The sequence below is a fragment of the Canis aureus genome, chromosome 5 (genome assembly GCF_053574225.1).
Source record: "Canis aureus isolate CA01 chromosome 5, VMU_Caureus_v.1.0, whole genome shotgun sequence".
NCBI lineage: Eukaryota > Metazoa > Chordata > Mammalia > Carnivora > Canidae > Canis > Canis aureus.
This window is the reverse complement of record NC_135615.1, coordinates 3,277,640-3,291,746: the sequence shown is the minus strand read 5'-3', so window position 1 is coordinate 3,291,746 and position 14,107 is coordinate 3,277,640. Positions and strand designations below refer to the sequence as shown.

Below are 14,107 nucleotides of genomic sequence, written 5' to 3'. Positions count from 1 at the left end.
TAATATTTCAGACATACTATGTATTTATCTCCTTCAACAAAAATTGGATTGCAGGTCATTAGTTCAAGACAGAAATATGAATAAGTACTAATTAGTAGGAACTAACATACATTTCTGTAATCTCCTAAGGAATCTGTGTGAATGTACACCTTTAGTGGTCACAGAGTAAATGTCAATGGATAAATTTCATATATTCAAGTATGATCTTATTAGTAAATACACTAAAAAGATACGGGCAAAGAGAATCTCTTGTTTTGAGAAAATCCAAGCATCAAAAAGTTTTGTTGTTGAAAGAAGTGATAAGAAAGTTTTTATCTTAATGCCTTAAACTTAAGAAAGTTTTTATCTTAGTTAGCTTCAGTTTCAAATATTGTGAATTCAGGGGCAATTTAAAGCAGACTTGATACCTAGGATCATAGTTCAAAGAACCACCTTATAGTCTTTGATGACATATTCTTATCCTGTACGCCTATAAAGGCCAGTTCCTGTTCCATCTAACTACTAAATGTGTGGCCACATTATTTATTCTAGAATTTCACTGTATATGTCATTTCTAAAAATAAATGAGCCTCCAGTGGGGCTGCAATCTTGTGACTGAAGAAAGATAATAAGAAAAAGATACGTAGATACTAATTTTGTTCTAAGGCACCAAAAACTTTAAAGACAAGTCAAGGGTGTCTTTTTTTTAGCTTGGTACCCCTATAACCTAGCACAGTATTTGGCATAAGATGAGTGCTCGGTGGGTTTACAGGTACACCATGAAGAAAATTTTGAACTTCCCAGGATTTTGCCCAAGCCCACTGTCATTTGAATGTTTAAAATAAGCAGAATTATTATTATTATAAGACTATTATTAGCTATTATTATAGCTAAGTCTTTAAATCTCTAACACCAAGACATGGGAAGCCCTTACAAGATGCTATGTATTTATTCAAACTGGTGTTATTTACTAATCTTCCCTTAGATACTAGTCATCTCGCCTGGCATTTGAGAAGCAGATGAGTTCTAATTATAGTGTATTTCCCATCATCTACCTCCTGACATGAAAATTTTTTTTAGGTTTAGCATCAAATATTTCATGGAAAAAGAAAATTCCTAGAACTCTCAATTCTGGTCATTAAACTTCATACCTCTCTTCACAAGTTTTAAACACAGTACAGTAGAAAAAGCATGGGATTTGGAGTCTGGATTCTAGTCCAGCTCTGCCACTTACCAGCCATGTGACTTGGGGCAAGTTCAGTTTCCTCATCTGTAAAATGGGGATACATTATCTCATTTAATACTCACAATAAACCCTGTAATGTATGTCAAAGTGTCTAGCACAGTGCCTGGCACATGGTAGGCATTCAGCAAATGTTAGTTCCCTTCCTCTTCCCTTCCTTAAGTTCTGAAAGACAATGTTCCAAATTATGCTTATACTGTATATTAGTTAAAAGGCACGTAACATCCACAAATATATATTCCCCTGGACTTTCCCTTCTAACAAACAGGGGTAATAGAATGATTGAAATGTATGGCTCTTATTGCTTATTTTGTTAAAAAATATGCTATAAAAACTTTTAAAATTTATAGTATATTATATTCCATTAGAGAATAAACTATTAAAAGATAACATAAAATGTCCTGAATTTTCAGGGTTTATAATAATTTAGGATAGAACCTCAAAGGTGGAGAATCACCAGCAACCAAACGATACAGTCTCATCAGACTGGTAATGAGAGAACTCACTGAAAAGCCTCACAAATCAAAGAGGTTTGTTTCTTCCTAATGAAAAAAGAAATAAGAGGGGATCCCTGGGTGGCACAGCGGTCTGGCGCCTGCCTTTGGCCCAGGGCGCGATCCTGGAGACCCGTGATCGAGTCCCACGTCGGGCTCCCGGTGCATGGAGCCTGCTTCTCCCTCTGCCTGTGTCTCTGCCTCTCTCTCTCTCTCTGTGACTATCATAAATAAATAAATAAAATTAAAAAAAAAAAGAAATAAGAAACTCAGCCAAATGCCTATCTTAGTAGCTTTCGAAGTGGAACAACTTATCCACATCCCAAATAGTGGGTGTTTTGTTGTTTATTTATCTACTAATTGAGATCTCTATAGTACTGAGCATGTAACCAAATAAAAACATTTTTATATATGGAGCTCCTACCTTCAGATGTCATTTCACTAGGTGTCCCTTAACCACGAATATACCTAAGTACAAGCAACAGAGCTAACTTTGAAGTTGTACTGGTAAGCAGGGGTTTCTTTTCCCTAGCTCCAAGAAGCTACTGACATCATTACTTTTCTTTTTTGGTTCTCTCCCACCCTTCCACTGCTACTGGGGCACCTTATGCCCAAAATCAGCTTTGTGCTTGCTTGGTGTCTCACACTGTCAAAACCTTTCCCTTTTCTACGCTCTACTTTTTCCAGGAAAAAGAAACCCTACATAAGCATGACTATAAAGCACCGAACATTTCTGAATTTGTTACAATAACACACAGACCACAAAAAACGAAGTCGTTACATATTTTTAAGTTACATCTAAGGGAACTTCCTGAGTTGTTTAAGTGAAAATCTTAAGAGTCAAAAGAAAGTTGGCATAAAAGATGAGAAATTATAAATATTGAAATTCAAAGTTCTAGATAATAGCAAATATATACTCTTGTTCCATGAAAGTAATAATAAACACTCTGGGAAAAAATCCATTTTGACTACTTGAAATGATGCTAACTTTATTTTCTATGTTTTCTAAGTAGCATGTAGTATGCTGTGGTAACTCATCTAACATTAGCATGAATTTACCAGGTGAATTTTGAGGAGCAATGTGATATGGTGTGTGAACAGAATCAGACAAGGTCTTTTCTTGAAGTCTGAAGATCCAAACTGGTTCACCACTCATTAGCTTTGTAAGCTTGGAAGAGTTATTTACCACTCTGACCCACGCTGTTATATGAAAGACGAATATAATATTATTTGCTTTAAGTGCATCAGAAAAAATAGTTGGAAAGTGCTTCTCCCCTTGGGTATTTAAATACAGTTTCCTCAGAAAGGCCCACCTGGAACTTTAACTTCTATCACCTGCTTCATGGACTTCTCTCACCATTTGATCCTTTTTTGATACCACTGACCACATTTGTATTTGTATTTATATTGTAACCCTGCGATTTTTTTATTCTAAAGCTTACATAAATACAAAGTATAATAATTATTTTATTGGGCAATATATTCATAGACAAATAGAACCAAAAAATATTTCACTGAAATTTTTTTCAAAAATAGTGGGAACATAGCACAACGGAAATTTCAGTAAACCTTCCATACAGATTTGGAGTTTTATTAAAACTTAAGGTAAATGACTTTCACTTCCAACATGATTATACTTTGCTTTTCTAGCAATGTTAAGAAGCTGTTACACCTGATCCAAACTTTTCTTTTATGTGAAAATTCTCCAACAATAATCTTTTCAAGTGCCCTCTTTTCACAAGGTGAAATGTATCCTTACTGTCGTGTATCAAACATTAACTAAGATACTATTTTCCAAATTTGAATAAGTTGTAATGTTTAATAGTTCAGAAATCCAGGCTGAATACAACATATTAAAGTTTTTTAGACTCAGAGACTAAAAGATATGGAGTGAGGCTCTTAATCAGCTTATGAATAAAGTCCAAAATTATTTCTAACAAAAATTTAACTATACTCTAAAGTCTCATAATACAATTCTATAAACTATAGGTATTCACTTTTTACATTTTATTCCATGATCCTATAAATAAATACTCCTAAAAACTTTTCCCACACCAATCATTATTAGGAGCCTGATTTTGGTCTAGACAAGTTTTTCAAACTCTAAGTTTGACCATTTGACCATTAGTGGGTCATAAAATCAATTTCATGAGTCATAGAAAAAATAGAAAAGTACATTACATCTCTACTATATGTAAAGATAAGCACTTAAAAAACAAACAAACAAACAAACAAACAAACAAAACATCACGGGGCTTGAACTCATGACCCTCAGATCAAGACCTGAGCTGAGATCAAGAGTCAGATGCTTAACTGACTGAGCCACCCAGGCGCCTCAAGATAAACATTATTTTTAAAATTGTTTTTTGTACACACACACACACACACACACACAGAGTCTACTGCATCATTACGTAAAATGTGGGCCATGATCAAATGTGTAAGCCAAAGATTTAGATCTAGAACAGTCTACTTGGTTCACCAATCTACACAGGCAGCCCAGAAATGAGAACCTAAAGGTGGGTCCCTAAAGCTGCTCTACTATTCCTTAAAAAAAAAAGTCCCCCCCTTTTTTTTCTCTTTGGGTTCCTCAAAAAAAAATGTGTTTTTCATTTTTAAACAGCATTTCAAAACAGAATTGGCTCTGTGAAAACTGATTCGATTTCTAAAAATAATGATTTCCAAAGCACAATAAGATCTTGTGAAAATGTTTGAGATTTTTTTTAGTTTTAGTATTTGTAAAATTTTAATTTGGAAGAAACTCATGTATTAGCATTATGGGTAAAACCGTAAAAAAAAAAACAACTCTTCAAGGATGGCATAGGTTTGTTCTGTACACATGAATGTATAAAAATGTTCATTTACAAGCAATGGTTAAAAATATACGCAAAGTTTTACCTTAAGCTTTCATCTTTAAATATAGCGTGTATTTTCAAATCTTTTATCTTTTGTTATAATTTTCTCTTATGATTAGACGCGAGATTTGGAATTAAAGAGTGGGTAAATAAAGATACAAGTCAACTAATAATTTTTAGCAAAGAAACACATGCACCAAATACCTCTTGCTTCTACAATTATATGACATGCAGTATTTGAGATTAAGTTCATCCGTATCTTACAATAAACGTGTCATTTAAGAGTTTTTGCAATCTATAGTTTCTCTAAAATTTCACTGAAACTGGTTTGAGATAATTTTCAAAAAGCTTTAATGCTGGTTTTAGTTGCTCAAATCAGTGGAATGTTCCCGCGTAGGACAACGGTTTAGCCCAACTAACTGAGAAGTTAAACTGTGGTGAAGCTGTTTACAATCTGCAACTCCAGAACTGGTTAGAAATTAGACACCACAGAAAAAAACAAGGCAACCGTCTACAGGCCGTTGGCAACTAGGTCAGAATCGTTACCTAATTAAGAAAACCAAAGCACTGAAGGGGCACTGATGACAGAGGTCAAGAATTGAGCCTGGGACGTGGAGGTGTGGAGGTGTGGAGGTGGGGGTGGGGTGGGGTGGGGTGGGGTGGGGTGGGGTGGGGGTCGGGGGGTGACAGCTCTGAGGCCAGCACTTCCCCGGCCGGGCGCCAGAGGGCACCCCGAGCGCGACCAGGGTGCGCACCGCAGAGCCCAGGGGTCCCGGGGCGCGAGCGGCGGCGGCGAGGCGGGGGACGGGGACGGGGACGGGGACGCGGACGGGGACGGGGACGGGGGCGGGGGCGGGGGCTGGGGCTGGGGCTGGGCTCCACCTGCGCACCTGCCCACCTGCCCGCGCAGGCGCAGACGCAGGCGCAGGCGCAGGCGCGCCAGGGCCGCGGGGTCCCGCACACCCAGGCGTTACAGGTGTGCCGAGCGCTCCCGCTAGCCAGCCCGCACTTACCTGCGGAGAAACGCTCCCGGAAGGCTTAGGAGAACCGCGGGCTGCCCGGGGCCAGCAGGCGTGCAGACGGGGGCGGCGGCGAGCTAGTTAACGACCAACTCTGTCAGCGCCCTCGGCGGAGCATAAGGAACTGACTAAATCACAGCAGGACTCGGAGCTGACGTCAATGTGCAGCTCGCCTGGAGTTTAACTTTCCCACTTCCCTGCCGAACGCGGTTCCAGGAAATGAGGTGACGTCAGCCCTTTGAACTCGGTTAGCTGAGCTACCGACCTTGTGAGTACGGGAGGAAAGAGAACAGGAGGCACGCCAGCGCCCCGACACGCTGGGCCGGCCTCTTGGGTCTCCGAGCCGAGCGCCTTCGTACACGACATGCAATCGGAAGCTTAATTTTCTACAAGTTGAACAGGGTGTTATGTTCAACCTGTAGCTGCTTGGGACTTGCAACAAGTTGCAGATGCAGTGACCGCTTAGTTTAGTGAAGCAGAGCTGAGAGAGACAGGATAAGCAATGAGCAATAGGCCACCGAGCAGAAAAGCACCTACACTAAGATGCCCTCCTGGAGTGTGCTGAAGACGTACAGATAGATTTCAAAAGAAACTTCTTACTCCTCAGCTACTAGAAAATTAATACTTTTTGAAACACTCCGAGGTCCCTAAATGTTTCTAAACTAAAAAATAAAATTTTCAGAATTAATGTAAATCTCTCTTTAAAATTCTTACCTGTTTCATCTCCGGTTACAGCCATGATGGGTTTCTGCATACAGAACTGTCCTGTCTTTCCTATCACAGGTTGACATACAGTGTTCCAAACTAGCCAGCATGTGCAGGATAAGTAGGAGTAACTGACATCACAATGACATCACTAGCCTATCACGGCCATCAATTTGCTTTGTCACAGAGGAGCTCAATGAAACCGAAGCCCTATAAAAACCCTTCCTGTAATAAACCACATTAATGTTCTTGTTTCTCATTTTACCTAGAATTTGTTGAGATGGGCTCTGGCATAAATGTCTTCTTAGCATTAAGTTCTAAAATTGTTTTTTATGGAGCAACTGATTTCTTTATTATTATTTTGTCCAAGGTTTCTAGAAAAACAAAGGGGGCATAAACTATTTTTTATAACTCATCAGAGGAAAAAAAAATACATGGGGACTAAAACAACAAAAAAACCCTGACAGCCCAGAAAAACATTGTGAAATACACAGAAATGTATTTCTTAGACACTTCTAAATTCATCAAGAAAGAAACACCCAGCCACCTTTGTTCACTTAACACAGTTTTATTTGCTGAACTATTTGCTGCAGCACCATAAAATCCAGCTGTTCCCAAGGTGACATAGAATTTGCTAATTTCACTTGGAAGAAATAAAAACTGACATTTAAAAAATTCACTGTGCCAAAGGTAGCAAGAACATAGCATTCTTCCATAAATATTAGTTTGAACCACGGGAATTTGCTATTCGACCTCTTTGGCCCACAAAAACAGCAATTTCATGAGTCTCAGTCTAATGCATTATTTTACTAAATTAAAATCCTTTGAAAAGAATTTGGGGATTTTTCAAAAGATTAATAAATAAGTCACAATTACTACTCGTAAATTTTTTAAATGTCAAATGTTATCTGGGTCACTTAATGATGGTTGAGTGCATGAAGAGCTAGATCAGTATAGGAAATTTAACAGTGGCAAGGTTAGATTAAAAAAATAAATAAAAAAAAAAAAATAAATGAGCTCACGTTCAACAGGATAACAGTCTGGGAAAAGAAATGATTTGCTTATCTAGTGCACAACATTAAGTGACATGGCACGGAAGCCTTTTATCTTGACCAGTGGGCTGATAAAGCCCATTTTCGTCACCCTAACCCTACGTGGATAATGTCGATGTGCTTCTCCAGAGCACATGAAGACAATGGGCCAAGTAAGAATATTTGGAGATGAACCGAACACATCAATCCCCAACAGAGGCTCCATGACAGACTCCTCTTCCAGCCACACCCAAGGGTTTGGGTCCAGGAGTACTAGTCCATTTTATTACCAATTTCAGAAAGTTCAAATTGGTTTTAAATCGGCACTTAGGTGTTCAATAAATATTAGTGTGAAAAAAGGGTAGAGAAAGGAAAGGAAAGAGGGAAGTTGGTTATTTGTTCGACTACTGCTATTAGTAAAAGTTTTAATATATTCCAAAGACCAGATAAACTCAGTCAACCAGCACACAGAACTAATGACATTTTCATAGAAGAAGAACATTTCACTTTCATTTAAGAAATGGCTTTATTAAACATTTGTCATATGCCAGGGACTGTGCTAGATACTAAGGATCCCCAATCCAAACGGAAGTTATTGCCTATGCATGTTACACATGCGCTCAGGAGATACATACAGTAGGCTATCCAAACCAGATCTGCAGGATCAGAGAAGGCTTCTTAGAGGAAGTACTATGTAAGAGGAAGCATGAATATTACAAATGACTGGCATAACTGTTCCTGTCAAGCAAATGGCTAAGTGTGAGGCCCTAGAAAGGAAGAGAGGGCATGGCATATCACAGGAAATGAAGAAATCCAGCACAGAGCTGCATAACAAAAGAGAGAGAAGTTGAGAGGGAGAAGTCTAGTAAAGGAGGCAAGGCCTAGATTAAGCAGAGATTTGGGCCACGTTAAAGATTTTGGACTTTGTGTAACAAATAACAGGAATTCACTGAATAATTCAACAGGAGGCTGACATGATTAGATTTTAATTTTAGAAATACCACTCTGAACTGCAGAATTGAGAGTATACTGGAAAAAAGAAAACGTTGGAGGCAGAGACACTTGTTTTTAAGAAATATTAGTAGCTCCCAGAATCACTGGGAGGGATGAAGAAAGGGAGCCTGAACTTTTCAGGTACAATTCTCAAAAAACTGGACCAAGAAGGGATCTACCACCTCTGGCATGATTAGGAAGATCAGGAAACTTCTCCACAACTACCAGCTTCAGGGTAGAGGAGATGGAAGCTGGAAGAAGGACTGGGACAACAGAAGTGGAGAGGAATGGAAGGATGAGTGGTTTATCTGAGTGGAGGAAGGGATGACACACAGGTTTCTAGCCTGAAGCAACAGGTTGGACAGGACTCCATTACTGAAATAGGGTAAAAAGGAGAAGTGAGGTGGGCATGAGGGATGCCTGGGTGGCTCAGTGGTTGAGCACCTGCCCCTGGCTCAAGGTGTGATCCGTGGTCTCAGGATCGAGTCCCACATCAGGCTCCCTGCCTGGAGCCTGCTTCTCCCTCTGCCTATACCTCTGCCTTTCTCTCTCTGTGTCTTTCATGAATAAATAAATGAAATATTTAAAAAAAAAAAAAAAGAAAAAAGAAAAAAAAAGAGCCATGAGCATGGGACCTGTAAGTAGCCAGCTGGAGTCAGGGGCATGGTGACAGTGCACTGATGCCATGGGCAGGAATGAGGTCATCCGGGAGAAAGTGCTCAGTCAGATGGAAGAAGGCCCAGGACCCAATATTCACGAACACCAGCTAACACTGAAGACATGATCAGAGAGGATTAGACCAATCAAGGAGACTGGAAGAGATATAGGAGAGAGAAGAAAAATCCAATGAGAATAGAGTATCACTATGGGAAGTGAAGGAAGCAGAGGTTCACAGTGTTAAATACTGCTGAGGGATCAATCGAGATAAGGACAGAGAACTTGCAAAGAATCGCTGTGATCTTTGAATGAAATGAAATGACAGGATGGAAGGTGATAGAAAGTGAGTAACAGAGAATTGGGACCCCTACTATCATTATTTTAAGGAAAAGAGAAAAAAGGAAAGGAAAAGATTAAAAGAAAACACAAGGAATCAAGATTGGAAGGGAAGAAACAAACACCTAACTTGTGGTTGATATAAACATTCATGTACCATCACAGATAGATTCACAAAGAGTGGGCACATTATTAGAAATAATTTCAGTTTGGCAAGATTCATAAATAAAAACCTTTTTAAACAGTCTGTAATATTTCTTCACAGCAGCAACGACTAGAAAATGTATCATTGATAATAGCAACAAAAACCATCAGGCATTTAGGAACTAACTTAACAATATAAAAGACTTCCAGGGAGAAAAGATTTTAAACTGTTAAAAAAAAGTTAAAATAAGATCTAAAAAATGAGACACTTTATGCTTTGGAACAGGTCAATTTAACATTATGAAAACATCAGATCTTCCTCTGCCTGGTACACTCTTCATAGGAATGTAAATTGGTGTGGCCACTATAGCAAACAGTATGGAGGTTCCTCAATAAATTAAAAATAGAACTACCCAATGATTCAGCAATCACACTACTGTGTATTTATCAAAAAACCAGCAACAGGAATTGGAAAAGATATACGTATCCCCATGTTCATTGCAGCATTATGTACAATAGCCAAGATATGGAAGCAGCCTGAGTGATGAATGATAAGTGGATAAAGAAAATATAGTGTGTATACACGCACACACAAACACACAATGAATTACTATTATACCATAAAAAAGAAGGAAATCTTGCCATTTATGACAACATGGATGGAACTTGAGGGCATTATGCTAAGTGAAGTGAGTCAGAGAAAAGACAAATACCATATGATCATACCTACAAGTGGAATCTTCAAAACAACAAAACCCCCAGGACTCAGATACAGAGGACAGATTGGTGGCTGCCTGAGATGGGCATGAAGGGGTTGGTATGGAGGGAGTATGCAAAATGGGTAGTGATCAAAAGGTACAAACTTCCAGTTACGAAATAAACAAGTTTAGGGGATGTGATGTACAGTATGGTGGCTATAGTGAATAATATGTATTGTCTGTTTGAAAGTTGCAAGAGTAAATCTTGAAAGTTCTCATCACAAAAAAGCAATTTTTAACTGTGCAGTGAATGTTATCTAGATTATTGACTTATTGTGGTGATCACTTACTGCATCTTAAATGTCACATCATTACATTGTACACTTGAAACTAATATAATTATCATCTGTCAATTATATCTCAATTTTTAAAAAGGCTTCAGTTTCCCTTAAATTACTCTATACATTAAATACAACCTTATTATGAGTTTTATTATTATATTGTTATTATTTAGAAACTCAAATTTATTCTAAATGCATATTGAAGAATAATGGTTCACATAACCTAATCACCACTAAAATAATTTTTTTTTAAGATAAAAATGGGAACCTTGTCCTGTGAGATAACAAACCAGTATGGTACTGGCATATAGAAAAGGAGACCAAGAAGGGGTGCCTGGGTGGCACAGGCAGTTAAGGTTCCAACTCTTGGTTTAGCTCAGGTCGTGACCTCAGGGTCATGAGATCAAGCTCTGTCTGGGGGTCTATGCTCAGCATGGAGTCCACTTACAACTGTCTTTCCCTCCCTCCTGTCCCTCCCTCCTGCTCTCTCTCTAAAATAAATTAATTAATCTTTTAAAAAAAGAAAAGAAAAGGAGACCAACAGTACAGAATAGAGTACTGGGCAGCCCGGGTGGCTCAGTGGTTTAGTGCCTGCCTTCAGCCCAGGGTGTGATCCTGGAGACCTGGGATCGAGTCCCACATCAGGCTCCCTGCATGGAGACTGCTTTGCCCTCTGCCTCTGTCTCTGCCTCTCTGTCTCTGTCTCTGTCTCTGTGTGTCTCTCATGAATAAATAAATAAAATCTTAGGTAAAACTAGCTAATATAGTTATTGTAGAAAAATATTCTTGTGACTAATAGAAGAAAATGAGTTCTTAAAACCCCATAAGTATAAAACTCATTAGTATATTATCTACACAAAACATAAAACATTTTTAAGCTCTTCTTATTAAAGTATCGGGTTTACAGTAGATTTTCCATATAAAAAAGATAAATTAGAAAAAATGATGAGTCTTTATCGTTATTTATTTAGACATAGAGGGTTTATGAGAATCGGGGGAAATAAAACAGGTGGCTTTCATTTTACAATTAAAAGAAAACAAAGTATTAGAAAAGTACTATGAATTTTTTTTTACTCCATAAATGGAGTGGAAGTACCACTCAGTACCTGATACACTTTTATTACAGTCCATATTAACCCCCCAAATACCTAAGAGTAAAGCTAATTATCAAGAGATTCATTAATCAGAATCTGCTTTTTTCCATACTTGCAAAACTTTCAAACCAAAAGAATGAATATTATTCCCTTTAAAATTAGTGCTACATCAAACGTCCTAAGTAAATGCCAAGAATACAGTTAAATGAAAACATAGGATTTTTGCAAGTTGTATTAAATATATTATAGTTATTATGAGCAAAACTGAATGAAATTAAAATAATATATATTCAAATAATAATCATATATATTCGAATTTAATTGAAATCTTAGGTTACTCTAAAAGCTTAGGGCTACACCCCCAAATGTTTTATCTTACTACTTCCATATGAAGTAGAATGGGTACCTGAACTTTAAATATACTAGAACGGTCTAGAGAAAAAAAAAATCAGCATTTGTTTTGACATGAAATGTCTAGAAATGAGACTTGAGTGTCATATCTGGGGAAAACCCCCAATTCAGTGCACCATGCACTGGATATTTAAATCTTCATAGACTGGGTAATAAAAATATGAATTAGTACAAATTCATTCATGTATCCAGGTCTTTTTTTCCCATCGTGCTACTCTGAATTGAACTTTTCTTTAGAGCCAATAAAACTTGCTAGAAAAACGAAAACCATAAAATTCAATGTGTTATCAAATGTACTAAAATATTCCTTCTTCAAGCTTTTAAGTGCCCCCTCCCAAATCTGCCTCCTATATATTTCAGAAAACTACAAAATCACCGCTAACTGGTGTGATATAGTGATGCACAGGTATTCTAAATGTATTAGATTAATAAAATATACCTTGAACAACAACCTGGCTGCCTGGGACAAAGAACTGCTGTGTGCCATCAGCTGATTGTGCTGCATACTGTACAATTGTAGCACCTGGTGGAGGAGCTCCTGAATTTGTCATTGTTAATGCCTGTAGTCCCTGAACACCATCAGATCCTGGGTTAGAAATCTGGATTGTTCCACCTTGGGCTATAGCAACTTAACAGAAAAAGAAAAGAAATATTAGAGAATTTCAAGATTCATTTTTAATAATCCCATACTGGAAGAATATACTGTGGGTCTATTAATTACCAATGCTGCTCATGATCAGTTTACCCTTATTTCTCTATGCTGAATTGATAAGGAGATCCTTCTTCATGGGACAACACTCTGAAAAAGCTCATGAACACTTGAAAATAACTTTTATTCAGAATTATTTGAAATACATAGAACCCATAGATTTTGCCTCCTCCCTGGTATCCATCCCACTAAATTATTTAAGAGGAAAAGTGGAGATGCAGACAGGGAGAAAAGCCAGCTTCTTGATTTTCTCCATTCTCTCAGATGTCCTTAGTTATAGATAAATAGCATTCTTCTAATATTTAAAAAGTAGTCAGTAAAATCCCATCAAGCATCAGAATTACCATTAATTTATATCTTCATTCAACTAACTACTCTAATTTCTCATCAAAACAAAGTAGCTTTTTTTAAACAAAATAGCTGTTAATGGAATATATATTACTATATATTTTGATTGTAAATGCTAAGTTTGCCAAACCGTAACATTTACCATTTTGACTATATCAGGAGAATCCTGAAATATAAAATGTTAAGTTGGAAAGTATCTTAAAATACAACTATTGAAAGAATTTGTGCTACAATATTTACCTGTACCAAGTGTCTTGAATAACTGCAGCTAATGGCAACAATATGAGGTGGACTTCCTCTGAACACTTGCCAGTCATGTTTAAAAGTTAACATATTAACCAAAAGTTTCCAAAGAACAACTGATCAAATGTTTTGTTTTTAAATTTCACTCTAATAGACAAATAAGCACTGCTTAAAATATCTGAAGAGTTCTGTTATCTTAAACATAACATAAACATAAACATTACCATTCTATGTTTTAGTTTAAGTACCACAGATGAAGTGAAACCAAAGGGTATGCTTTTAAAAGAATAACACAACACCTGTAAGTTAACATGAATGTCTTACAGGAATGTTACAGTAGTGTGTCAAAGTGTATGTTGAATATTTCCTACTTGGAACTGGATTAAGAGCTTTAAAATTTTTGGCATTAGCAGATGAGTTCTGTTGTTTACCTAGCTGGTAAGTAAACAGTATCTTTTCAACAGTATCCAAGCAAAGACCCATGTAGGTGAACACCTGATTGTTTAAACCTGTCTCAACTATAAGAAAGAGCAACAACAAATCTTTAGTTCCTTGACCTGAGATCCTAGGGCCTAACACAGAAAGATGGGTTAACATTTTGAAAAAGATTTCTGCAAGATGCATTCTCTGTGTCTTTGTTCTTTGACAGGCCACTATTAGGATAAGATTGACAGAAACCTGAGAATCAGTTACAGAATGTTAATGGTGCTGAGGTTGAGAGATTTATGTAATATCACCTTCTTCATTTAGCTCATGTACAGCATCATATTCTGTACATGTTTTAAAAACAAGATTTCAAGGGTCTCG

General features: G+C 37.5%; 1 protein-coding gene across 30 annotated transcripts in view; it reads right to left on the bottom strand.

Moving 5' to 3' along the window:
- CREM (cAMP responsive element modulator) overlaps window positions 1-14,107 on the bottom strand; it is a 74,600-nt gene that overhangs the window by 9,493 nt on the left and 51,000 nt on the right. For 10 of the 30 annotated variants that reach the window (XM_077896619.1, XM_077896629.1, XM_077896615.1 and 7 more), the window contains 2 exons: window positions 12,440-12,628; window positions 1,214-1,249 (listed from right to left, as the gene is read on the bottom strand). The exons of 5 other annotated variants lie outside the window; for them this stretch is intronic. In XM_077896619.1, the coding sequence (XP_077752745.1) occupies window positions 1,214-1,249; window positions 12,440-12,628 (225 nt within the window). Of the gene's footprint in view, window positions 1-1,213; window positions 1,250-5,584; window positions 5,770-6,304; window positions 6,461-12,439; window positions 12,629-14,107 lie in introns of those variants that run through there. 15 more of the 30 variants (XM_077896617.1, XM_077896624.1, XM_077896618.1 and 12 more) reach the window with 8 other exon arrangements.